General features: G+C 37.4%; 2 protein-coding genes across 4 annotated transcripts; one reads left to right on the top strand and one right to left on the bottom strand.

The window, feature by feature from the left end:
• The first annotated feature begins 91 nt into the window (after positions 1-91).
• Positions 92-7,646, top strand: sars2 (seryl-tRNA synthetase 2, mitochondrial). 2 transcript variants are annotated; one of them, XM_026226061.1, is made up of 16 exons: positions 98-664; positions 785-880; positions 1,344-1,373; positions 1,570-1,710; positions 1,845-1,899; positions 2,194-2,257; positions 2,339-2,444; positions 2,623-2,670; positions 2,835-2,943; positions 5,592-5,637; positions 5,755-5,842; positions 5,970-6,082; positions 6,354-6,447; positions 6,584-6,676; positions 6,755-6,820; positions 6,914-7,646. In XM_026226061.1, exons 1-16 carry the CDS (start codon positions 389-391, stop codon positions 7,037-7,039), a joined length of 1,551 nt encoding a protein of 516 aa, XP_026081846.1. In that variant the 5' UTR covers positions 98-388; the 3' UTR covers positions 7,040-7,646. The 2 variants fall into 2 exon arrangements, 1 of the variants encoding a protein (XP_026081846.1); XR_003277950.1 differs by lacking the exon at positions 6,914-7,646 and having other exon boundaries at positions 92-664; positions 6,354-6,473.
• Positions 7,647-7,940: 294 nt separating this feature from the next.
• LOC113058293 (prolyl 4-hydroxylase subunit alpha-3) lies at positions 7,941-25,641 on the bottom strand. 2 transcript variants are annotated; one of them, XM_026226060.1, is made up of 14 exons: positions 25,550-25,641; positions 25,338-25,437; positions 24,601-24,755; positions 24,234-24,457; positions 22,997-23,140; positions 13,773-13,824; positions 13,427-13,590; positions 13,014-13,190; positions 12,140-12,204; positions 11,777-11,930; positions 11,503-11,565; positions 9,174-9,242; positions 8,589-8,685; positions 7,941-8,218 (listed from the first exon to the last, which is right to left on the bottom strand). In XM_026226060.1, the coding sequence occupies exons 2-14, from the start codon at positions 25,433-25,435 to the stop codon at positions 8,148-8,150; spliced, it is 1,533 nt and encodes a 510-aa protein (XP_026081845.1). In that variant the 5' UTR covers positions 25,436-25,437; positions 25,550-25,641; the 3' UTR covers positions 7,941-8,147. The 2 variants fall into 2 exon arrangements, with proteins under 2 accessions (XP_026081845.1, XP_026081844.1); XM_026226059.1 differs by having other exon boundaries at positions 25,338-25,641.
• Positions 25,642-26,619: the final 978 nt, after the last annotated feature.

Genomic DNA, 26,619 nt, shown 5'->3' with positions numbered 1-26,619 from the left:
TTTTGCCATTGTAAGAGAATATGATTTACAAGAAAAACATTAGCCCTTTAATTTCATCAATTTTTTTTCTTTTATTCACCTGATCGCACTAATCTAATGCAAATATATTTTGTTGTTGCCTAGCTGCTTGAACATGTGTACAAATGGTTCAGTAATACAAAATAAGAGTCTTACGTATTTCAGTAGGATTTCCATATTAAAATAATGTAGCACTATTACAGCATAATATGCGTGAACGTTTTTGAGTTTCAACGTGTGATAAGTTGTCAAAATCGCTTATTAAATGAACGAATTAATATTTTATTTCTAAGTTTCACTGTCATCACATTTCCGATCGCGTTTGGACGAAATCAATCCTATCGGCTTCCGTACGTGTGTAACTGTCAACATGTTCAGCATGGCGTCCTCTGTAAGGGCAGCTGCACGTCTTTCCTCTTTTTATCTGTTTATGTCTTCCAGACACAATGTCAGCAGTGGGTTTAGATGGTCCTGCCGGCTCTGCTCCTCTCGAGCGGTCAGGAGCAGTCTGTATGAACACGTGCGGGAAGGTTACAGTCACAAACCTAAACTGGACATGCAGCGCGTGTGTGAGGAGCCTGACGCAGTGAAGGGGGAGTTGGAGCATCGGAAAGGAGATCTACGAGCAGCTGATGTCGGAGTCATAGTAAGACAAACATTAAATGTCATTCATTAAAACAATAAGGCTACGTTATCCCCACGGCTGTTTTAGATAATGCAAGTGAATGAGTAACTGAAACATCTTAGTGATGCAATCTGTGTCTAGATCTCAGTCTGGAAGAAACTACAGGAGGTGCAGAAAGAAATCTCAGATTTGGAGACGAGGAAGAATGTGATCAGTGCCAAAGTCCGCGCTCTTGTGGTAGGTGTACGCATGCATTAATGTAGTATATGTTTTCATCTAAACGTGCATAACAATTGTAAGGGATAGCTTATGCAAAAATTAAAAAGGCTGTCATCCTTCATTTCCCAAACCTGTATGATTTTCTTTCTTCTGTTTAGCACAGTTGACGGTAGCCATAGGATTTTAATTTTTTGGGGTGAACTTACCCTATAACCTAAAATTTGTTTTATGCGATTTAATGCGATTATTTGTAGTTCTTAAAAATCCTCTTTGCTTTATACATAATAGATTTTAAACCAACAGTTTACCAAAAAACTTATTTAGCAGTCTATATAATTAGTTCATCTTTTCAAAGTCTTTAACTTCCTATCTTTATGTTGAAATAAATATACTGTTGATGTTATTTGTCAACTGGTTATGTGCATCATTTATTTCTGGATAAAAATTTGCTTTAGTCAGTGCACTTTTTTCTTTCTTTCAGGATGAACATGACAAATCTACTTTGGCTAGTGTAAGTGTCAGCTTTCTTTGATTTCTGTACGTTTTTATGATTTATGACCTTTTAATGAATGAAAATTTACTTGAGAATTTAAAGCTCTGAATATTACTATATTTCAGTGATTTTTCTGCTTTTCGGTGTGTACTATGCATTATATGCATGCCTTTTTCTACAATACTCATTTCTTTCTATATTTCGTACTTGACAGCTAGAGGAGTACACAAGTGCTAGAGAAGAGGGTCGAGCAATCAGAGAGAAACTTGGTCAGTTGTATGTGCAAGAGGGGGAGCTGGAGAAAGAACATTACTGCCGTGCCCTAAGATTGCCCAACAGATCACATCCAAGTGTGGTACAAGACCGCTCACCTTTTCACAATACAGAAAAAATATTTTCAATTCAAAAGGACATTTTACATAGTAGTAAACAGGAAAGCAGAAGTGTGCTTTTACTTAAAAGGAATGTCATTTTTCTCCTGTCTTTTAGCCCATAGGGGATGAGAGCCAGGCAAGAGTGGTTGAATTGGTTGGTGAGAAACGAGGTACATTTATTTGACATAAACCATATTCATAACCATATCTCCTTCAATTGTTGGTCAAAAATACAATTTAGGGTTTGGCTAGTAGCAGCAGTCATGACTTGTAATGACCTTGAGGTTTGACTTTCCTGATTTCTTGCAACAGTTGACAGAAATTCTCTAGAGAGATCAGTGTTTAACACAGTATTTTAGTTATTTTATGTACAGTAAATATTTGTACCTTTATCATGGCAGTGCCTGGTAAAATATACCACAAGATGTAATATTGTATATCATAGTGTATTGTGTCCACTATAGAATTTGATTTTAAACCAAAAGGCCACCTGGAAATTGGAGAGAGTCTTGACATCATAAGACAAAGGTAAGATGTTTTCTTTCTCTCATATTTTAATTTGATGTAATAATTTATATTAGTTTATCATTAGTATCTCTTTCCTCTCAGACGGCTCGCCCATGTGTCCGGGCACAGGTCATACTATCTCAGAGGTGCGGGGGCCACACTTCAGTTTGCCTTGCAAAATTATACTATGGATTTTCTCCAGAAACGCGTTAGTATGTTTTCATCTTTTGGAATAATTTGTACCCATGAATGGAACTTACTCATGTAAACTGGGTCGATTTTTTTCCCAAGTTGATTTAATGCAAACATCACTGTTTCGATTTCTTCTTGGAGGGTGAGAACACTTTATACATCAATTGTTGTTTTAAATTCTTATAATTTTACAGGGCTTTATTCCCATGGTTGTTCCTGACATGTTGAAATCAGTGGTTTTTGTGAGTTCTCCTTTGCTCTAAAATGCATTATGTTGATTTTCATGTAGCAACATTTTTATTACATTATAGTTTATTAAGACTCTAAATGGAAAGATGCCGTATAAAAGTTTACTTAGTAACAACCTATAAAGAAACTCAATGACATTTTTGCATCTGTTGTTTAGGAGGGTTGTGGGATGCAGCCTAATGCTCATAAATCACAGGTGTACTCTCTGGACCCGTCACGCTTTCCTGACCTTAATCTTGCTGGTACTGGGGAAGTAGGAGTGGCAGGTGAGAAAATCATGAACTTCTGTTATATGATCATTAATCATATGATAATTAGAATGTTATAAACTATGTAAGTTAAAATTTCAACTCTACTATAAATTTAACTGTTATTTTATAGATTTAATGTCATTTTTTCGTTACATGTAAGCTATTGCTATTAATCAAATTATTCTAAAATAAAGACCAGCAGACTCCAATATTTCAGGTGTTCAAATATTCTCACAGGGTTTTGTTGGGCATTGAAAAGCATTAAAAGTCATTAAATGGATTTTGCGAAAATTAAGGTCTTAAATGGCATTAGAAGTCATTAAATTTCATTTCTACATGCATTAGAATTTTTTGGACGGTTTTCGAGAAAAATTTTACCAGTTTATTTTTAATAAAGGGCCTTCATAATAAATAACTTTGATAATAAATAAATAAAATAAATTTGCTTGACACCAGATAATTTTTTTTATTTTTTTACTTTTACTGGTGGGTGAAGGACACTATAGTTCATTTAGGTAAATTAGTATAGAAAAATTAAGTAAACTGTGAAATTACACCCAAAAATTCTTCATACAGTGAACTACCAGAACTACTACTAAGAGACTTGTTTCAAACAAATTAAAAACCTTTGACCAGTAGTGCGTGTGTTAAACATACGGACCAGACCCAAGGTTTGGCACACATGTGATTCGTGGATAAATTGTTAAGATTAAACATCATAGAGGACGAAAGGTTTGCACGTTTCATCTTGCCAATTTACATATTGAAGCAATTTTAACTCTCGTGCTGTTTTCTGTGCGATCAGCCGCTGCCTTACACACCCGAAAACTTCCAGAAAGAGAAAGACACCACGTGAACACTGAATTGATTCTACACTCTTTCACATAGACACAAAGTTATGTTAAAATACTTATTTTTGTATTCTAGTAAACACAGTTGGTTTTGTCTAAAAGGGCACCTGTTGTGCCCCTTTTTACAATATGTAATATAAGTCTCAGGTGTCCCCAGAATGTGTCTGTGAAGTTTCAGCTAAAGATACTCCACAGATAATTTATTATATAATTTAGAAAGTGTCTATTTTGAGTGGAAACAAAAACATGCTGTTTTCGTGCATGTATCTTTAAATGCAAATGAGCTGCTGCTCCCCGCCCACTTTTCTAGAACAGGGCTGTGCCTTTACAGCTCTTACCTCAAATACTCTTCCCCCAAAAAACAACAACAACAAAAAACATGTTTGTATATTGAGCTAAAATGATGCGTTTTAAAGCCATATCAATTGAAACTTCTGATGCAGTTTTTGCACACACATATCCGAAGCACACACACAGAAAGCGGCTGTTACATGGCATGTGAGCACAGTGGTGTTAGTCAGCAGCTGTGGGCGGGGCCTAAACAGTGTGATGTCACAATGCTCCGAGAATCAAAACCATGTCTAATGAAATTGGGGAATTAAAAAATGAGGAGTGCTAAACGCTGGACCATAAACTATAAAAAAAAAGAACACGCCTGACATTTAAGATCATAAATCAATATGGTGGCTAGTTATAATGTCCTTACGTTAGCTATGATTTGTGAAAGACTAAATGCCATTGTTCATAAAAATACCACAGAAAGAACATAAGGTTTTCACCTCTAAAATCAGCATGATTACAAATGTGATTTTATTCAACAGTTCAATAAACAAAAAGGTGATATTATGAGACTTGCGTTTTAGAAGCTATATTGCCTGTTTTTGCTTTATTTTGCCAACAAAAAAATTCCCAAAATCCACAGCCCTTTTTTGTGTCTCTATGCAACATGACGGTGTTTCATTCCTGAACGAATCAACCATTTACATGACTCACTTCCTTACGGTGACTAAATTTACATGGAAATCAGTAATCTTATTATTTACCTTATTCTGAATAGGAAAATATAATGATTAAGGATGCCATCTGACGTCCCCTCCAGAATCTCCATGGTAGATTCTTAATCAGAGTATTGTCTTAATCATAATCAAATCTGAGTATTGTTGTCCATGTAAACATACTGACTGACTTGCTGCCACCTGATGGCGGTTTTAATTTGACATTTAAATTAATTTTAAATATCAGTGTTCCATGTTTTATGTTTTTAAATAATAAAATATTATTTATGCATTTGTAACTTCAGGTTAAATGCATTCATATCCCTCTGTGTGGGAAATTCATCCTATGCTGCTTCTGTGTTTCCTCTGCTGAGCAAAGATGAATTTTGTTGATACTGATATCATTTGTTTGCTAACGGCCCAAATGTATTTTATTCTAATTGACCGATTTAATGTAAGAATTTGACTCAAAAGACAATGCACACTTCGTGGCCTTATAAAGGTAAAAATGCTCATAAAATGTAAAAATCAATTTAAACTTATAGGAACAGATTAATTTCTATCACTGCTGTGAACTAACCCACACACAGAAAATGAAGGATATCAAAAACGAGTTTTACACACACACATCTATCTATAATATTACTATTATTTTGATTTATACCTTGGTTTGGTTTGTGTATAGCATTTAATAAGTACTTATATGGCATTAAAAACATTAAATTAGATTTGATGACATCTGCAGAAACCCTGTCACAATCAAATCATGATCTAAAATTGTGAGCAAGAACAAAATGTCCTTTATTTTACTTCCCAGGCTATTTCATGGATCATGCTGTAAATTTCAAGGATTTACCCGTCAGGTAAAAGAAGTACCTGGTTGACCTAAATGCCTGCCTGAATACTACATTAAGTTGTTCATTAACTGCTGCATGTATAAAATATTATTCATAAGATAAACTATTTCTCTTATATTCTAGGACAGTCTGTAGTAGCACATGCTATCGAGCAGAAACAGATACTGGCAGAGAGGCCTGGGGGCTCTATAGAGTTCATCATTTTAACAAGGTAATCAGAAAACAGAAGTGGTAGCGTGCAAAAGAAAGACCAGTGAGGTCAAGATCAATGCAAATATAGTACAATGAACATCGTGTGTTACCTTATTAGGATGTTGACTACGTTTACATCCATGCAGGTTGAAATGTTCGGTGTGACTTCGAATGAAACGGGAGAGGAAAGTGCCCAATTGTTGGAAGAATTTGTCATGTTACAGAAGGAGATTTTCTCTTCTCTGAAACTTCATTTCAGGTTTGCAGTCTAACTAATGTTCCACCAGTAACCATCATCAATATACCACATATAGCATGTCACGGGTTGCTAACTGATGGTCATTTCCTTCCATTTATTTGGTATTCTGCTCCAAATTCAATAAAATATAAGTATAGCATTTTCTTTTTATTTAACTGGCTTGACAATTTAAGATTTGTGGTTCTTAATCTCTGTTCATACCAAGCACAAAATAGTTTATTTTTTGCACTATGAAGATTTGAAGATATGCTAATAACGATTTATCTCATAGAGTCTTGGATATGCCCACTCAAGAATTAGGGCCTCCTGCCTTTCGAAAATATGATATTGAGGCATGGATGCCAGGACGTGGCGGCTTCGGAGAGGTTGGAATGATACTTTAAAACAAAAAGTAAAGAGTCGCTGTATTTGTAATTCATATTCACGAGTAATAACAAAAATAATAATAATGTAAAACATAAAAAGAGTATGCTTTTGGTAAATATCAGCTTCCTTTGTTAGATTTCCAGTGCCTCAAACTGCACAGACTACCAGAGCCGGCGCCTTAACATTCTCTATGAGGGAGATGATGGAAACCTTAAGTATGCACATACGGTAAGAAACTATTTATAATACTTTATATCGTGCTGTTAAAAAGGAAATGTAATTAAATTTTTCCTTCCCATATTTTAGGTTAATGCTACGGCTTGTGCTGTTCCACGCACTGTCATTGCGATTTTAGAGACACACCAAACCAAGGTAGAATTTAAAACTTTTAAACTTGTTTATTTTTAAACAGACATTATTTTTATTTTGTTGTTTATTTTGTGTTTTATTATTGTCGTCCATTAGGATGGTACAGTTCTGGTTCCTGAAGTCTTGCGGCACTACCTCGGCTTGGAAGTGATAGAAAAACCTAAATACACTCCTGTTAAATATATAGGACCAAACCAACCCAAGCGTCATACCACAAAATAACTCCTTAATAGTATATCGGACTTCAGTGAAGTACAGTGAATGCAATGCATATAGGTCTTTTGACCAAGGGCGCATCAGGTAATCACAAGAAAGACTATGGGTGCTCCAGAGAGGGAACAAATTGTCAAAAACAAAAGTGGATCCCATTGCAAAAACAAAAAATCCACATCCATGCACTCACATAGCAAGCAAAGCAAAAAGCCTTTAATTATAAGACAGGGCTACATATTAAAAAACACAAACGTGTATCAGCCCAAGCACGCTTTCATCAGGCATTTAATCAATGCTTGGGCTGATACGCATTGTTTTAAAAAATATATAATTATTTGTTGGTGTCACATAATTAAAGGCTTTTTACTTTGCTTGCTGTGTGTCTGGATGTGGATTGAAGCATGGATGCCAGGACGTGACGGCTTTGGAGAGGTTGGAATGATAAAAGTAAAGAGTTCCTGTGATTGTTATTCATGAGTAAAAAAAATAATAATAATCTAAAACAAAAAGAGTCTGCTTTCGAGTCCTGTTGGTAAATATGGGATCTACTTTTTGTGAATATTATCTCAAACATTAATGTGGCTTATACAAATTTTCAATAAAAAGTGAAAGAGAAGTGACGTGTCCAAGTATGGTGACCCATACTCTGAATATAGATATGCTTATAATGCCTATGAGGCAAGTCTATTGCGTTTCTGTAAATTTTTGTGAAGCCTGTATATACACATATATATATATATATATATATATTTTTTTTTGCTGTCAAAAACAGATGGCAGCACTCATATAAACATCAGTATTTTCCATTTTCATCAAACATTCTGGTGTTTATCTTGGAAATCAGAAAGAAGAGGTCAGCTTGCCCTTAGGTCTGCGTGCAAAACCACTCCTCAACCCACAAACAAACAAACACTGTGGCAATCTCTTTATTTCCCTGTGCCTTTCAGACAGTAATGAGAATTATCCATGTGGCTCTCTCCTTAAGGCTGTGGTCTCAAATCATTCATTAAGGCAAACACCTCTCCCCCCTTCATTTTCATCCTTTCATTCCATCGCTTGCCAATGTTGCTCCTTTAGGAGGGTTGACTCTTGTACTTTAAGTGGTCTGTTGCTTTCTTCATTCCTCAGGGTTAAGGCTACAGCGACGTTGGAACTCCTGCCCATACTCATGAACCCACTTATTGGCAACTAGAAAAGAAAAGACTTGAAAGGCTTCAAAAGTCTTGGAATAAAGCATATTAATGGATCTGTAACATCTTTAATGGTTTGTTTTAGGCTTAACAAGACAAAGTAAATAATAGCAAAACTTTAATTTTGTCCTACAAAAGCTATATCAATTTGCAGTTGGGTGAAGGTCCACATTTTTCTTTTGCTTTTTTTCATTTGCTTGAGCATTCCTGTGTCTCAATTAGTAGAGATTGGAAGACACTGTCAACATCAAAATCATCTGTTTGATTTCCAGGGAATTTTTGTCAGATCAACTTATCAAATTTATATCATGAATGCAATGCGAATAGCTTTGGATAAAACAAGACATCATATGAATCCACAATCATACCCCATTTATCGCCAACGATCACAGGGCAGCCAGCATGAAGAGTGTCAACATTTCCTTGACCATTTCTGTGAAGATTCCACCAGAAGAGAGCACCATTCTGGAAAGCAAACACATAAAAAAGAAAATGACAAATACATTTATTTTAACCCATCAGTTGATACTGTAAATCCTATGACAGAAGAGAAATCCCATAGTAGTTTTTTATTTTTTATGTTTATTTAGTATTAAAGCTTATTTGACTGTGTATGTAATAGCCAAAAATCTGAATCCTTAACTTCTATTCATTCACATTCCCTTTTATCCTCTATAAGAAGCTGGGATACAATCCCCTTAGTGGGTGGTGAAAACCAGAGTGCCTGGAGGTAGAAGTAAAAAATTCTAGATAGCTATCTGTCAGGGTCCTCGAACACTTAATTTATTGAAACAACACCACCTCCCGACCCTAAAGCTTTTGGTGTAACATGATATCCAATGAAATGCCTGACCTAAAAACAAAAGCGAACTGTTATCATTTAGCATTGCATGGCATAGCATTCTGAAAGCCGTACAGAGTAAAGTCTGGTTTTATTCTGTTTGGCTTCATACCTCCACTACAGGAACACTGAAGTTAGCGTAAATAAAGGCTGTGAATCCTCCTGCTTCCACAGAGCTCAGCTAAAGAGGAAAAAAAAACAAGTTAAGTTGCTGAATGCTTCTAAAACTCACTTACTTTCTCAGTCCAAACTATATTGACAAAATATTGTGTTTTAAAGGGGGGGTGAAATGCTCTTTTTCACTCAATCTCCTGTTAATCTTGAGTACCTATAGAGTAGTACTCCATCCTTCATATCTCCAAAAAGTCTTTAGTTTTATTATATTTATAAGAGAAAAATAGTCTGTGCCGATTTTGTCCGGAAAAACACGAGCGCCTAGAGGCGTGACGTGTGGGCGGAGCTAAAGAATCACGAGCAGGAGTAGGCTTTTGCGTTGAGAGCGTTTGGAAGCTGTGACATTATCGTGAGGAAAAAAAAATCATCCAAAACAAACCATGGCTAACAGTCAGATTCAGCGTATATTTATGATCCAGAATCAGATCCAGAGGCTGAAACTGAACGAGAGCAGCAGCAGCAATGACTACAGCAGGACGTCTCTATGTGGTATGTATTGAAACTGTATATATTTGCTTAGCGGTTTTGGAAAAATGACTAAGTTCCACTTTATGTCATCTTTTTTTTTTTTTTTAAAGGTGTACAAGGTTTACTTGATGTGCTTACGCACCGATAGCTAAGTTAACAACACAGAGATATTTTAAGCAGTTTTACTCACCGCCTGCAGTTCCAACACACGATCGTGACCCTTTTTCGTTGGGATTGCATCATCCTTCAGAAATAAACGACACGCAAATCCGGCGTCAAACTGGGCCTTGTTTGTAAAACAAGCATCTTCGAAATGCAGGGAACAAACAAAAACACTTGCACAACTCCGTCGATGCTTTGTAAAAATAAACTCCGTCCACTGATCCCTTGATGTTTTTTTTTTGGTAATCTGTGCAGGGTTGTCTTGCCCTGGCAACCAAAAACACACTTCTTTTGTGTCTTTTCGCGACGCTCTCGCTCTGATCAGTGAAATGTCTGTGCTGCTGAGCCTCACTATACGGGAGCGCGCGCTCTTCCGGCAGAAGTGTCCTTAGGACCCATATAAGGAAATTCCGCTCCATCTAACGTCACACAGAGCCATACTCGAAAAAAACTTTCCGAAACTTGTGACAAACCGGAAGGAGTATTTTTGGAACAGAAATACTCATTCAAACATACAACTTAATTTTTGAAACTTTGTCCATGTTTAGCATGGGAATCTAACTCTTTAACAGTGTAAAAAACTCAGTATGCATGAAATAGCATTTCACCCCCCCTTTAATTAAATTTAAGCATTTAGCAGATGCTCCAAAGCGACTTACAGTGCTTTCAGGCTATCAATTTTTACCTATCATGTGTTCCCGGGGAATCGAACCCCCATCCTTGCGCTTAATAAAAGCAAAGCTCTACCAATTGAGCTACAGGAATACAGTTAAAGGGGGGGTGAAATGCTCGTTTTCACTCAATATCCTGTTAATCTTGAGTACCTATAGAGTAGTACTGCATCCTTCATAACTCCAAAAAGTCTTTAGTTTTATTATATTTATAAGAGAAAAACACGAGCGCCTAGAGGCGTGACGTGTGGGCGGAGCTAAAGAATCACGAGCGCCGTTGAGAGCGTTTGGAAGCTGTGACACAGATCCAGAGGCTGAAATTTAACAAGAGCAGCATCAGCAAATGCGTCTCTATTTGGTATGTACTGAAACTGTATATATTTGCTTAGCGGTTTTGGAAAATGACTAAGTTCCACTTTATGTCGTCTTTTTTTTTTTTTTTTTTAAGCTGTACATGTGGAAAGTGCAGTTTGATGACAACATCGCATGTTGTTTACTTGATGTGCTTACGCGAAGATAGCTAAGTTAACAACACAGAGATATTTGAAGCAGTTTTACTCACCGCCTGCGGTTCCAACACACGATCGTGACCCTTTTTCGTTGGGACTGCATTATCCTTAAGAAATAAACGATGTGCAATCCGAAATGCAGGGAACAAACAAAACACTTGCACAACTCCGTTGATGCTCTGTAAAAATAAACTCCATCCACTGGTCCCTTAATGCTGTTTCTCTTTTGGTAATCTGTGCAGGGAAACTTGTGACAAACCGGAAGAGGTTCTTTTGGAACAAAAATACTCCTTCAAACGTATAACTTAATTTTTGAAACTTTGTCCATGTTTAGCATGGGAATCCAACTCTTTAACAGTGTAAAAAACTCAGTATGCATGAAATAGCATTTCACCCCCCCTTTAAGAAAATAATTCAGAAAGTAAAGCAGGCAAGAGCTGGACTATTTTTTACTTACATATATCATGAATGTAGCCACTCGATTCCCAGTTTTTAGTCTGTACAATGGACTTGAGTCAGACTGCCATTAAAAAATAAAATAAAAATTCCACAACGGGTATGCATCATGACATATAATGTACATGCAATATAAATGATCAATAAGAAATTTCTGCATTGATAAGCACTTTAGTATTTCTGAATTTTTGGAAATGTTTTCCCGTAGATGTGTATGAATGAAAAGATTAAAATAAAAGAGAGTAAAAGAGTAAAATAAAATTCTTGTTACTCACTGTGGCATGGTCGAAATGAGGCTCATAGTGTCCTCCAATGCCATAATTTACAACTTGGAGATATTCAGCATAAGGAGGCTGCACATTCAACCCAGTGACCATACTGATGCGCCTGTCCATTTTGCCCACAACTGCTGACTCTTTAAGCCATGCACTGAAAGATGAATGACAAATATTTTAATGTGAAACCCAGGTTACACACTAAGGAAGTACAAAACAAAAGAAAAAATTTATATTAACTGGATATAATATTACTAGTAGTATTTACCATTGAGATATTTCGGTTTTGAATGTTTAGCAGTAGGCTACACTAGTATATGAGCTTATTTAACTTTCATGGGGTTTTAAAAAAATGACTTGTACCTTTTGCTGATGCGATATTCTGCAGTGGCCTGATTTACTCCAGATGCCACAACTGACCTTCTGAGCTGAAGGATAACAAAATATATAAATATAAATCACTGTGAAGATCAAAAGTACACATTTGAAGAGAGATAAAGAGCAAGACAAATAGATGAGATCAGAGCAAAATAATATCTTGCCATTTCTGTTATGTGAGCATTCCAAAAGGAAAGAAAAAATACCAAACTGCTGGCAGGGAGTTTTAATCCAGCAAAAAAAAAAAAAAAAGGACAGAAACACATGATTTAAAGCTCAATCTGCTCCCACAAAAAGAAGAAAAAAACAATCTGGGTGGAATAACTGAGCTGTGAGCACAGTTGATTCTGACTGCATGACTTATTAATGTAATGTGATCGTAATTTTTTTCTCCAGCTCAGTTTAATGCAGGCTCATGTTGTATGATTAATTATTCCTGGAAGAGGAGGAAAAACTAGCACACAAAATGTTGTATCTCTCTTGAGAAACTGTCTTTATACAGACACTTTGAAGAGTTGAGCTGGCCATTAACTGCGATACATAGTTTGTTTAAGCAGTAAGAGTAAAAGTGGGTGAAAAAATGTATTGTTCAAAAGAGGACAATGGGAAATGGTAGCACGATAAACTCACCTGGCAACAAGTGAGAGCTTTAGTCTTTGCCAAACATTTTCCCTCAATCCAAAAATTAGTAACATCCCATTTATGGTCAAAATTCACTCACTCTTTCTTGTAATTTATATCAAAGCAAGCATACTGCACCATCAGTGATTCCTTGTTTAATTTTCAATAAATTACTTCCACATCTTGGCAAAATACTCATTGCATCCAATTCTGTATGTTTTCACAGAAAGGAACTCACCCCTGGAACAGCATATTCTCTGATGCTTTTAGCTTCAGCTCGGGTGACAAAGCTATGGAAGAGCACAACATAAGGCTGCAGGCTGATTAGCTCTCGTTTGATTGGTTGCAGAAGTAGACCAGGGTTGCCATTGGTGAAATAGTCACAGAACAACCTAGGGTTCTCAAAATGTTTTGGCTGCAAAAAGAAAGTGCGTTACTATGATTATTATTATCATTAATATACAGACAAGTATTAAGTATAAACCACTGGTTAAGCAAACATTGTCCAACGTGCCTGAATAGCCAATTTTATTTTACTAAAATTCCATTTGGTGCCACTAGTCGTGCAGAAATTACACACTTAAAGAAGGATAAACAGTGACCAGCACATTGTTTGAATCACGAGCTGCGGAGCATAGTGTGGAATGATACCTGAGAACCTTTTGTTTGACACAGCTTCTCATAGACATTCCTGGTTCTCAGATAGGTGGAGTCGGGCCTTCTCAAATCCAAGCTTTGGTTAGTAGCAGGCGGACTTTCATCAAGGAGCTTCTCATACTTCTCCACATTGAAATGTACCCTACTGTTCATAGGATCTAGAAAACAAGATTGCATTGAGTAACTGCAATATGATAGAGATAGAGAACTTTACATTTAGATTGTATTTAAAGTAATCTTAATTTATTAAATATAATCTGTTTGGCCAACTATTTATTTAATTTCTTTCCTCATCGTCTCACATATTGCTGTTGGCTGACAGTAGACTGCAGAGGTTTACCATGAAGCAATAGTTCCTGGGAGAGACTGAGGGCGTAAGATATGTTTCCAGTCTAAAAAACATTGAAAATAGTTAACAAGTGTAAAATCTTCACGAGATTGCAAAATGCATCCATAAAAACGAGAATCTTTGGCCCCCGTTTATACCTAGTATTAAAATCCATTGAGTGATCCAATCACAAGTTGTCAGCCAAGACACATTGCTGTTAACATCTGCTTGTAAAATGCATCTCCTGTGACCACCGATTTTGAGAGGAGTTTCTGGTTTTGTGAATACATACACTGCTCAGTATCTACACTGTTCTCATTAGTTTTTAATTTAATATTTTCCATTTTAATTTTAGTCAAAGTAATTTCTTTAAAATGGTTTAAGGTAATTTTGTTGTTTCTTTTTGTCATTATTATTATATTGTAAGGGGTCAAACACCTGAGGTTTGTAGGCACCTTTTGTATCCGTTGGCATTAATCTTCTTTCTCTGTTTCTTCCACTCTTGAGTCTATGAAAGCCCGCAGAACCATTATCCTGAAAATTGTCCCAAGATTAACCATAGCTAACTCATCAAACTTTCTAGTGCAACCACTTGTCCAAATTTTCACTCATGTTTATGCTAATAACTTTTGAACCGTAAGAAGGAAAATAATTTTTTCGTCTTGGCTCATGCCAAGTTGAATGGACACCAAAATTGAATTAAATTAAATTACAAATAAAAAAATCGTGAGCTTTCGTTTTTTCGCTATTTGTAATTGTTTGTAAAACCTACTTTGGGTCAGATCATCTTCAGACCATGCTGACAAAAAGTTATGGAATTCAAGTTGATTCGTCCAACCGTTCTCGAATAACACATGAACAAATTATACGAAAAGCACAAAACAACGGATTTGAGGCTATATCTCTGCAAAGGTTTGGCGTATTGAGACCTAACTTGGTGTGTGTTATAACAAGACCTCACATGACCTTAGACTACATGCAGTGTTTTGGCGCTGTGCTACCTAGTGGTCAGGAGATATGGAAAAAGCATATTTTTAGCTTATACACGTATGAATGGCTTTAGATGTTTTTGGTGTAGCATGCTGAATTGAACGATGCCCGATTTTCCCACGTCAGGCATTTTGGGGATTTGCCATTTTGAATTTTATTGTAAAATGCTTTATTTTACGAATGCATAGACGTATCATTATGAAACTTTGTCCTGAAAGACCCTAAAACGTTTCGAGACAGATGTATGGCACACTCTTAGGACACATAAAAAAAATTGGGTGTATTGTGCCTCTTGGTTGTGCTATAATTGAACAAAACATGGAATCGCCATTGACTACAATAGAGTATTAGGATATAAAATGTTATATTTTAAGAATGCATTGGTGTACCATTTGCGAAACTTTGTGCCATAGAGACTGTCACAGTGGGGCACTGTGACTAGAGACTGGCACTGGACTTAGAACACAACACACTAGGCATGCATAGACTTTTCATACAACAACACATATTTGTTTTGCGCAATGTAACACCAGTTAACACCAGGTATGTGTGTGTATGTAATTGATTGTGTATTGTTTAAGTGTTGATCCTGTTCTCACCATTTTTGTTTAGGTTAACACTTGGTGAGTCAATTTTTTTTTGTTAATTTGTGTATTGTTAAGAATACAAACACAACCGGTTGACATGTTAAATGTTTATTGTTTTCAATTATCCATTTACATAAAGTAAACAGTCATACTTACGTACTGGAACATTTTCTCATAAAAAACAGAAGAAACCCAGGCACCACATTGCCACCATTTTTAAATGCCTGTTTCCCGCCAATAGAAGGCACACTTAATTGGTCTCATGCCGGAGGGGGAGATTGGTGTTTGTTTGATGCTTTGGTAAACCATAATAATGAAATTAGTTTATGTTGTTTGAAATGGTTGTATATTTCTGCATGTTTTTAGTTCTAATAGTTATGCCTTTGTTACAATTAAGTTGCTATTTAATTGTTTTGTCTTTCTTGAACTTATTGGTTACCATCAATTATTTAATGGTTTAGTCCTAGTGGGAGGGGCTTATACTTTTTAAGTGTTTCTCTCAGTCTGGTAAAGGGGGGCTCGTAGAGTGAGTCGGGGAAAAGTTGCTTGCTTGATTTTTGGGTCAAATTATTGACATAGCCAAAAGTTTTGTTTGTACATTTAAACTTTGTACAATTTCTTTTTCTATTTTTTGTATTGTTTTTTATTTTATGTTTTTCTACTTTTTTGAGTTACACTGTAAATATAATTTGAATTATTTTGGAAAATCTTTGTTTTTCACCTTTTGGAATAAACACCAACTTTTTGTCTTCATCAGCACGTCACTTCATTTTTTCACGCCTCCATCGGCCGGTACATCCAGAGCAGGGGTACCGCCACTGCTTGAACACCTTGTAGCAGTTGGCACACCACTGTCTCTGTTACAGTTGGTGTCAGAAGTTTTTTTTTGTACCGCTGAGGTGACGTGGACATTCTTGTTTTTACAATGCCACCAAAGACAAGGAATCAGCCTGATGAAAAAACAAGGCCAGATGTGGACCAGAGTGAAGTTGAGGATGATCCAGATGAAGGAGTGCAGTCTGCAATGGTTTCTGGGGTTGGAGCTGATACTGCTGTTACTGCTCTGGCGCAGATGTTCAAGTCCTTTATGGAATATCAAAAGGATCGAGATGATCGACAAGAGAGAGAGACAATTCGACGAGAACAAAATTTTAAAGTGCTCAGTCACCATGTCACGCAGATGCAACTGGATGTGGAACGTATCAATCATGGAGCAAGGTGCGACAAACCAGCGCCAAGGGTGTTAGACCGGGAGCCACGGCTTGCGAGACTGGAGGACTCTGATGATATTGAACACTATCTGCTGACATTTGAGAGACTGGCAGAGGTATACCAGTGGCCTAAAGAAGACAGTGGCCTAAATTCACCTCATACCGTTGCTAACTGGTAAGGCCAGATCGGCATTTGTTGCAATGGACCCTTCAAGTACACAAGACTATGATTTAGTTAAGACCGCAATATTGAAAAAGTATGAAATCAATGCAGAAACTTATAGGCTGAGGTTCCGTAACCTAAACACCCCTGGGGATGAGTCACCACATGAGCTTTATATCAGACTGAAAGACCTGTTTTGCAAGTGGGTGCACTACTCCAGCAGCAATAAAGAGGATATTATGGAGGCACTTGTTCTGGAACAGTTCCTAAGAGTCTTGTACCCAGACATGCGGACTTGGGTCAAGGAGCATGATCCAACCACTGCTGCTGAGGCGGCCAGACTGGCGGAGGCATATATCACAGCCCGAAAAGGAACAGGAAACTTCCGCTATGCTGGAATCCTCCCTTCGATCAGGGGTAAGTCTGAGGGATTTGGGGGGGGTTCAAACTCTCAAGACAGGATCCTAAGACTCCCACAAAGTAAAACCACTACTCTGCTTGTAGCTTCACAGAGGGTAGTTAAAGATGATGTTGTATGTTATCATTGTGGTCAGCCAGGACATACTAGACCTCTTTGCCCCCGGAAGAAACCCAAAACAGCAAGCCTTTCTTATGTCCCTCATCCAGTTCAGTCATACCCCGGGAAATGCAACTCACAGCCAGTTAGATCTGTCTTGTTAAATGGTAAACCAGTTTTAGCCTTGGTAGATACTGGTTGTACATATACATTAGTACAGCGCAGATTTGTGCCCAGACAAGACTGGAATGATGTAGAGATGGTTACTGTTTGTTGTGTACATGGTGACAACACTCCATTGCCTACAGCAGAAGTGTATATAGAGGTCTTAAATCAGTCTTATTTGATGAAGGTTGGAATAGCTGAGACTCTTCCCTATCCCATACTCCTTGGCACAGATATGCCAGTGTTGGCTGAATTACTGCAAGACACAGAATGGTGTGGGGTAGTGACAAGGGCTCAGTCAAAGCAAGTAGTACAGACAAGACTCAACCCAGACCCAGATAATCCATTACAAACTTTGCCTTTTAGTTCTGCGGATATTGAGAGGGAGTCAGGACCAACAAAAGACAACAGGTTACAACAACGTAGAGATTGGGTATCAGGGTTGATTGACACCTCAGAGCAGGCTAACGAGGATGTTGCTGAACCTGAATTATGTGAGTCAGACATTGTGATTCCCAATGATCTAACCCAGCTGCAGAGGGGAGACCCAACCCTTGCCACATGTTTTGAACAGGTTAAGCAGAAGGATGATGCTGATGTTTTACTTGATGATCCTTTTGTATTAAAACATGAACTTCTGTATAAGCAAACTAAGGAGGGGGATCTTCGGCTAGTTGTACCTAAAGCACAAAGAAGTGAGGTGTTGCAGTTAGGTCATTCCATTCCATGGTCAGGTCATTTAGGGTTTGCAAAGACATGTTTGAGAATCTCTAAAAGATTTTATTGGCCCAGAATGTACACAGACATTAAAGAATACTGCCAGACATGCCCTGATTGCCAACTCACTGCTGGTCGGACTCCTGCCATTGCACCACTAATCCCTTTGCCTGTGATTGATGTACCTTTTGAGAGAATAGGAGTAGATGTTGTTGGACCAGTTGAGAGAAGCCAGACAGGGAACAGGTTTATTCTAGTAATCTCAGATTATGCCACAAGGTACCCTGAAGCATATCCCTTAAGAGATGTTACTGCTAAGCAAATAGCTTCAGCCTTGTTGAAATTCTTTTCGCAAGTAGGAATACCAAAAGAGGTTCTGACAGACCAGGGCACTAACTTTATGAGTCACACACTGCATCAAGTTTATCAGCTATTGGGCATTAAGAGAGTACGAACAACCCCATATCACCCTCAGACTGATGGTCTTGTTGAAAGGTTCAATCAGACTCTAAAGAATATGTTAAAGAAGTTTGTTTCAGACTCTGGCAAAGACTGGGATAAATGGCTGCCGTACCTCCTTTTCGCCTACCGTGAAGTACCCCAGGCTTCTACAGGATTCTCGCCGTTTGAACTGCTATATGCCCACCAAGTAAGAGGTCCTCTAGATGTACTGAAAGAGAGCTGGGAGGCAACAGACAACCCAAAGAGAATGAACATCCTCACATATGTGATGAAAATGAGGGAGAAACTTCAACAGAATACTGCCTTGGCAAGAGAAAACCTGGTAAAGTCCCAAGTACAGCAGAAACACTGGTACGACAAGATGGCTAGATCACGAAGCTTCGAACCAGGTGAGGATGTCCTATTGTTACTTCCAACATCTGACAATAAGCTGTTAGCAAAGTGGCAAGGCCCGTACCAGATAAAGAAGAAGGTAGGTCCGGTGACCTATCAAATCGAAATTCCCTCAAGAAACCAGCCTCTTCAAATATTTCATGTGAACATGCTGAAGAAATGGCATTCGCATCGAATTCCAGGCCAGACAGAAGAGAGCAAGGACATTGCTATGCTGGTGAGAGCCATAGAGGGTGAAGAGGAAATAGAAGAACAGTATTTACCGTCCTGTCGCAGTGACAGCAAATTGAATTTACAGCACCTGACTGAAGTGCAGAGACATCAGCTATGGGAATGTATACCTGATCAGCTGTTCATGGATACGCCTGGCAGAACAGACTTGGTAAATCATTCGATCATCCTCAAGGACACTAAACCTGTCCGTCAGTCTGTGTATCGTGTGCCAGAGAAACTTCTATCTGTTATGAAAGAGGAATTACAGACCATGAAACAACTGGGAGTTATTGAACCATCGTCAAGTGAATGGAGCAGTCCTATAGTGCTGGTGCCGAAGAAAGATGGTACCTTGCGGTTTTGCTTAGACTTCAGGAAGCTGAACAGTATTAGTAAGTTTGATCCTTATCCAATGCCACGGGTAGATGAGCTGGTGGAGAGGCTGGGAAGGGCGAAATACCTAAGTACGCTGGATCTCTGCAAGGGATACTGGCAGGTGCCGCTGGAACCAGCGTGTAAGGAGCTTACTGCATTCAGAACCCCCTTTGGCCACTACCAGTTCCGAGTCCTTCCTTTTGGTCTCCATGGGGCCGCGGCCACATTTCAAAGGATGATGGATAAAATCCTCCATGGTACAGAGGACTATGCTGCAGCTTACCTTGATGACATCATAATATTCAGCCAAACCTGGGAAAAACATCTGGAGCACCTTAAAGAGGTGTTGAATCGTATCAAGGCTGCAGGACTAACCATCCGCCCTGATAAATGTGCCCTCGCCAAGCCAGAAACCCAATACCTGGGATTTGTACTAGGACACGGTGTGATCCGACCTCAGGTGGGGAAGGTGGAGGCCGTTAAAGGAGCAGGACGGCCTGTGACAAAGAAGCAGGTTAGAGCGTTTCTGGGACTTGTTGGCTGGTATAGGAAATTTATTCCAAATTTCTCAGCCAGGGCAATAAACCTAACAAACTTGACAAAAAAGAGCCAACCCAACAATGTAGTATGGACGGAGGACTGTGAAAAAGCCTTTGAAGACTTAAAGAATGCACTATGTCAGGAACCAGTTCTTCAGAGTCCTGACTTTGGGAAGCCATTCACAGTACAGACTGATGCCTCACAACATGGCGTTGGTGCTGTACTCCTTCAAGAGGAAGAAGGTCAACTCAAGCCGATTGTATACATCAGTAGGAAACTCCTGCCCAGAGAGGTAAACTATTCCACTGTTGAAAAGGAGTGCCTTGCTGTTAAGTGGGCCCTGGACTCTTTAAGGTATTATTTGCTTGGACGAAAATTTCGGTTGGAGACTGATCACAGAGCATTGGCGTGGTTAGGCCGCATGAGGGACACTAATGCTCGCATTACTAGGTGGTTTCTGGCCATGCAGCCGTTTGACTTTGAGGTGCTGTATAGATCAGGGTCACAGAATTACACCGCAGACTTTCTCTCGAGGACACCACAGTCGGTGTCTGGAGAGGGAGGGGTAAATGTCACAGTGGGGCACTGTGACTAGAGACTGGCACTGGACTTAGAACACAACACACTAGGCATGCATAGACTATTCATACAACAACACATATTTGTTTTGCGCAATGTAACACCAGTTAACACCAGGTATGTGTGTGTATGTAATTGATTGTGTATTGTTTAAGTGTTGATCCTGTTCTCACCATTTTTGTTTAGGTTAACACTTGGTGAGTCAATTTTTTTTTGTTAATTTGTGTATTGTTAAGAATACAAACACAACCGGTTGACATGTTAAATGTTTATTGTTTTCAATTATCCATTTACATAAAGTAAACAGTCATACTTACGTACTGGAACATTTTCTCATAAAAAACAGAAGAAACCCAGGCACCACATTGCCACCATTTTTAAATGCCTGTTTCCCGCCAATAGAAGGCACACTTAATTGGTCTCATGCCGGAGGGGGAGATTGGTGTTTGTTTGATGCTTTGGTAAACCATAATAATGAAATTAGTTTATGTTGTTTGAAATGGTTGTATATTTCTGCATGTTTTTAGTTCTAATAGTTATGCCTTTGTTACAATTAAGTTGCTATTTAATTGTTTTGTCTTTCTTGAACTTATTGGTTACCATCAATTATTTAATGGTTTAGTCCTAGTGGGAGGGGCTTATACTTTTTAAGTGTTTCTCTCAGTCTGGTAAAGGGGGGCTCGTAGAGTGAGTCGGGGAAAAGTTGCTTGCTTGATTTTTGGGTCAAATTATTGACATAGCCAAAAGTTTTGTTTGTACATTTAAACTTTGTACAATTTCTTTTTCTATTTTTTGTATTGTTTTTTATTTTGTTTTTCTACTTTTTTGAGTTACACTGTAAATATAATTTGAATTATTTTGGAAAATCTTTGTTTTTCACATTTTGGAATAAACACCAACTTTTTGTCTTCATCAGCACGTCACTTCATTTTTTCACGCCTCCATCGGCCGGTACATCCAGAGCAGGGGTACCGCCACTGCTTGAACACCTTGTAGCAGTTGGCACACCACTGTCTCTGTTACAGAGACAATGACCATAAAGTACTCAAAAAGGTGAGACAAGTTTATAATGACATTTCAAATAAATGCTAATAACTTTCTGTGAATTTTGCCTATTCTAATGAGACTGGTATTAATAGATTCCTTGGGTCATGCTGAGAACAGTGATACCAATGTTTCCATAACCAAACTTCCTGTCTGGCATTTTGATTTTCTTTATAGACCTACTTTTTCGAACTCATAGACCGTTTGTCAGATTTTCACCAAAATCGAAATCATATCATCTTCAGACAATGCTGACAAAAAGTTATGGATTTTGTGTAGATAGAAAAAAACATTTTCGTATATCACATCAACGAATTTGAGGCATTATGCTAAAATGTCACTTGAGGCTGTATCTCTGCAATGCTTTGGCATATTGGCACCAAACTTTGTGTGTGCCATTGTCAACTCACACAGAACACACCACATCGATTTGATCACAGCGCCACCTATTGGTCAAACGTGAAGAGCCAATAAATCATAGTACTGGAGGTTGTATTTTTGATTTTTCAGCTGTTTTGACTAAAATTATCCTAAAATGAATTCAATGACTTATTTCTGATGTTGGTCTGATGCTAGCTTCTTTAGTGCTTGGCCCCGTAATTGCTGCTTTCAGTTAAATTTGTTATTATTATTCTTATCTGTCTATATAGTTTAGTACATCACACAATTAAAATAAGAAATGTTGTTTTGGTAACAAACTTAAAGTTTTTTTTATATTTTATGTAGTGCTGGACACAATTAAACAAATTTTAACCAAGATTAGTCGCATGTTTTTTCTGTGATTAATCGCATTATATTGCACAAAATTCAATAATGAAATGAATTTTTATTCTTAAAATTTCTACCACTTTATAAGCACCGCCTGTTACCCATGGTTTGTCTTTATGTGTATTCAGAGCCAATGAGCAATGGACTTTCAAAGTAATAATAGTTATATTAAAAACTGTTCATGCGCGATAAAACATTTTTTGGTCTGTATAAATTTATTAATTTGTTAACAAGATAATAATTTGTTAACTTGCCCAGCCCTAAATTTATCTAATTTCAGTTAACATTAATATAACTAAGTTTTTGTATTAGTTAAACTAAAATAATCCTGTCAACCAACTAACTAGGCAGTTTTTCATTGTCAACTGGAACACATCAATATGGTACATTTCTGAATACCTCCAAATGTGATTTGATAAACTGTTCAGGACCCTGTTCAAACTGGATTGGATCACCAAAGATGGATCTTAATACTTGGTTTGATCATATTTATTTTATAATAGGTACCATACCTTAAAATGAGAGAAAGCTAAATGGTCAAGGGCATCTTCAAGTGTGCCTTCATCTTCTGGACTCCATTCTCTTCCTCGAAAGAGATGAACTGCCTCCTCAAACCACTGCACAGAATGGTAGTAATCTTCCAAATCATAGGCCACCTACAAGCATAAAGCTTCCACAGATGTAGCATTACACAATTATGGCATGGAAATGGAAAAAAGCGATAAAAGGATAATGACATCCCACATATCTGGATTTAGAATCCTTCTTAAAGGGGTGATATGATGCTAATTTAAAGATCATTATTTGTTGTCACAGAACATGCTGACATGCTTTAATGTTAAAAAAAAACACATTATTTTTCAAATTTTGCATATTATTGTAGTTTCACTTTGCCCCGCCTCTCTTAGTATCATTTTCCACAAAGCCCCTCCTTCCGACAAGTACAGTCTGCTCTGATTGGCCAGATTACCCAGTGCATAGTGATTGGCCAAACACCACAAGCACACGTCAGAAATGTTACACCCCTTTCCATAATTGCGAGCTTCAGCTTTAGTAAATCATGTCCTTAGTTTTACCATCAGTTCAAGCCCGAAAACGGAACAGAATCAAGTGACAGACACAGTGATGAAGCTCGTATGTAACTGCAATACCAAATAAAATATATTATTTTGTGGGAGACTTTGAGCTTTGTAACTCTGCAGATCTTACACATGCACAAATAGCTATAAAACAAACCAAGGAAAAGGTAAAATAGAAATAGCATCATATGACCCCTTTAAACTATTTAGTCACTGATTATTCAGTGTGTTACTTTATGAATGTTAAAAGAGTTTCCAACCGTTGGCAACACAGCATATTTTACTTGGTAGCTGTTCAGATGGTGGTGAAGAAACAGACAGTGCTTATTACAAGATGGCAACAAAACAGGACTTTTCTTTATGCATGAAGGAATAAAAGTATAAATCATTTGGTATGTTATTCACCACAAAAGAGGCATCATTACTAAACAAACTCGAGTAGTATGGAATGTACATCAAGAAGTAATATTATGCTCAAGTTCCGGGAACACATTCTGAACACATTTTTCCAGAGGTTTTCCCGGTGATTCATAACACATTCCAAACTCTGAGAGCATGGGCAGGAGTGTTTCTTGACCCCTCTTAGTGTTACGCTTGTGACAAATAAGAAATGATTAGTCTTCATGCCATGCTATGCTTTGCAGACTGGAAATAAATCAGTATGTCCCACCTTTCCAACAAGGAAGCAGTCGTCCCCAGATAGTGTATCAGACACAGGAGGTTTGTAAATGTCAAACGCATTTCCATCTGTGATTCGCTGGAAGTGACCTCGCACAAGCCCCTCCACGCGTAGATGATACACATCCTGAAGTCTCATCAGCCCCTGTGCTGCTCCCTGAAGGTCCTCCAGCGTGGGTAAGCTGCCTTCCATCCTCCTGTAGCCCTCCCTAAGGGCTTCAACAAAACAGGGGGAGAATTAAGTGAGACAAGCAAGCCAAAAGTTCAGTGAAAAAACCTATGAGGCTCCAGTTACATTTATGAAGCTGTGGATCATGGCTTTTCTTAAATGCATATATGTGTGAAGGTCAGCAAACTACCGTTAATATTTTCTTCTGCTTCATTGCTATTGACAACATTCATCCATTCAGACGTGAGTCTTTTGACCAGTTTGAATGCAACAATTGGATTAGCTATGGTAGCTGATGGCTCATTGTATATCCCACTGTGCAGCGATGTGACCCTTGAGAAGAACCTGAAAAAGATATGTTATTAATATTTATTTATTAAAAAAGTTTTACAATAAAAACAAAATAACAAATAAGTAACAACAAAATCTTTCTGTTGTCACCTTCAGTGTTGGCATAGCTGTCAAGTTAACAAAACAACATGATACAGAAATGCCCTTTACAATTTTGTCTTTTACATTTTTATGTTTACATCTGAAAAGTATATGGCATGTATAACAGATATTGTGCAGTTATGTATTTCTTATTTGATTCGACAAGAAGCTGATCTGAAAGCATATTATTTTATTTTCACTGTAACGATACATTTAGCAATTGTGACGTGTTTACTGTTATCATGATTTTTATTTTTATTTATTATTATTATTATTATTTTGATGGGTCGGTCGCTTTGTTGAGAAAAGTTTGTCTTAGTTATTAAAATATACTGTCGTACATTTTATATAAACTGTCGAAAAGTGTCGTATATTCAAATGAACATTTAATAAACATATTTCTCACAGAGTAATGATTAAACATTATGTGCCAATTTATTAATTTAGTCAACACTTTTATGCATTTATATAAATAATATAATTACGTTCTCTTACCTTTTAATATCGTCAAGTCTTTGTATTTCTTGTTCTAAATAAATTCTTAAATAGTCCACGAGTTGTCTCTCTGCGAAAACTGCTTGCTTCACGCTCATCACTGAAGTGAACATCTCACCGAGCGATTTGTCAGATATATTAACTACGTATAAAAATATGAAGAGACTAAAGTATGAAGACATCTTATAAGGAAGATTTTTAAGATGTCTTACATATTAATGAATTGAACAGAATGAGTTATTCCACAGCTTTTCTTTCGTCTTCAAGTTCTCACGCATGATATGAGAGAACTTGCACAGCTCATGATGAGCCATGCGCGGCGCGCGCGCGAGGGTGGGGGTGGCTGGGATATGGGGTGGGGTTGTGGTTTTAGTAATACCATAAGTATAATAATACAGAATAAAAAAATCGTTGATCTCATTGCTTCTAAACAGTCCTGTGTTCTAAGTATATCGTAGAAGCTTTCAAAAATAATATTATTATAGACAAAATAATATCATGGCATCACAAACAAACGTTTATAAAGAACTTTTAAATGATTAATCTTACTGAAATTAAACAGAAAACCGTTTACAACGTAAAAAAGAAACAAGTCACAAACGAGTCAATGTTCTGGTCTGGGATATTTGCTACACATTTCACTTGTTAATGTCCTATAAGGCTTTTCCCTCAACACATATGTTAATATCTTTTTAAATGCAACATTTCACAATTGCACACTGCTGTAAAGCTTGGGTAATGAGGCCCTGCATCAAGGCTTTTGATGGTCTAAGTTCCAGGTGGCAAAGTTATACTGAATTACCAACCCAGTATAAAGATCTTCCTCAAAAACTTAATGTGAAGTCAAATGAACAACCAGTAGTATTCCTGCTGCTTTCTTGCCACTGTATCCCATTGCACTAATGTTATGGAACAGCTGGAACATTTTATAAGAGAGTCATTGTGCAGTGAAGGATTAATACTGCTGTATTGACTGCCTGTGGTCAAAAGAACTGCTTTGAATAAGCAAACCTCAGAAATGTAGCTCCCACAATATACTGTATCTGCAATAAAATATAAACTTATAAGGATCACAAGAATGGAAACTGCAATTATACACTCTACTTAACTTGTCGGCAAAATCATGTTCAGACACAGTAAATCAGAGAACTATAGATGATAACAATTTACTATGTGTTCTGCCTCTTTTAGTTAAATAATTTTTATCATATAGCCTATTTATATACCTTATATCGTTTATAATCTGCAGTCTATGTTAACTTTTTTATAGACTAGTACAGAA

The sequence above is a fragment of the Carassius auratus genome, chromosome 40, assembly GCF_003368295.1.
Source record: "Carassius auratus strain Wakin chromosome 40, ASM336829v1, whole genome shotgun sequence".
NCBI classification, from domain to species: Eukaryota; Metazoa; Chordata; class Actinopteri; order Cypriniformes; family Cyprinidae; genus Carassius; species Carassius auratus.
The sequence above is the reverse complement of the archived record's forward strand: the minus strand, read 5'-3'. Positions and strand labels throughout refer to the sequence as shown.

Coding starts and splice junctions, on each gene's coding strand:
- sars2 (XM_026226061.1), top strand. CDS start 389: ATGTTCAGCATGGCGTCCTCTGTAAGGGCAGCTGCACGTCTTTCCTCT. Junction 1,374..1,569: donor ACAAATCTACTTTGGCTAGT/GTAAGTGTCAGC, acceptor CGTACTTGACAG/CTAGAGGAGTACACAAGTGC. Junction 5,843..5,969: donor GAGTTCATCATTTTAACAAG/GTAATCAGAAAA, acceptor ACATCCATGCAG/GTTGAAATGTTCGGTGTGAC.
- LOC113058293 (XM_026226059.1), bottom strand. CDS start 25,519: ATGTCTTCATACTTTAGTCTCTTCATATTTTTATACGTAGTTAATATA. Junction 13,191..13,426: donor GTCAAACAAAAGGTTCTCAG/GTATCATTCCAC, acceptor TTCTTTTTGCAG/CCAAAACATTTTGAGAACCC. Junction 9,243..11,502: donor TGGCTACATTCATGATATAT/GTAAGTAAAAAA, acceptor TTTCCTCTTTAG/CTGAGCTCTGTGGAAGCAGG.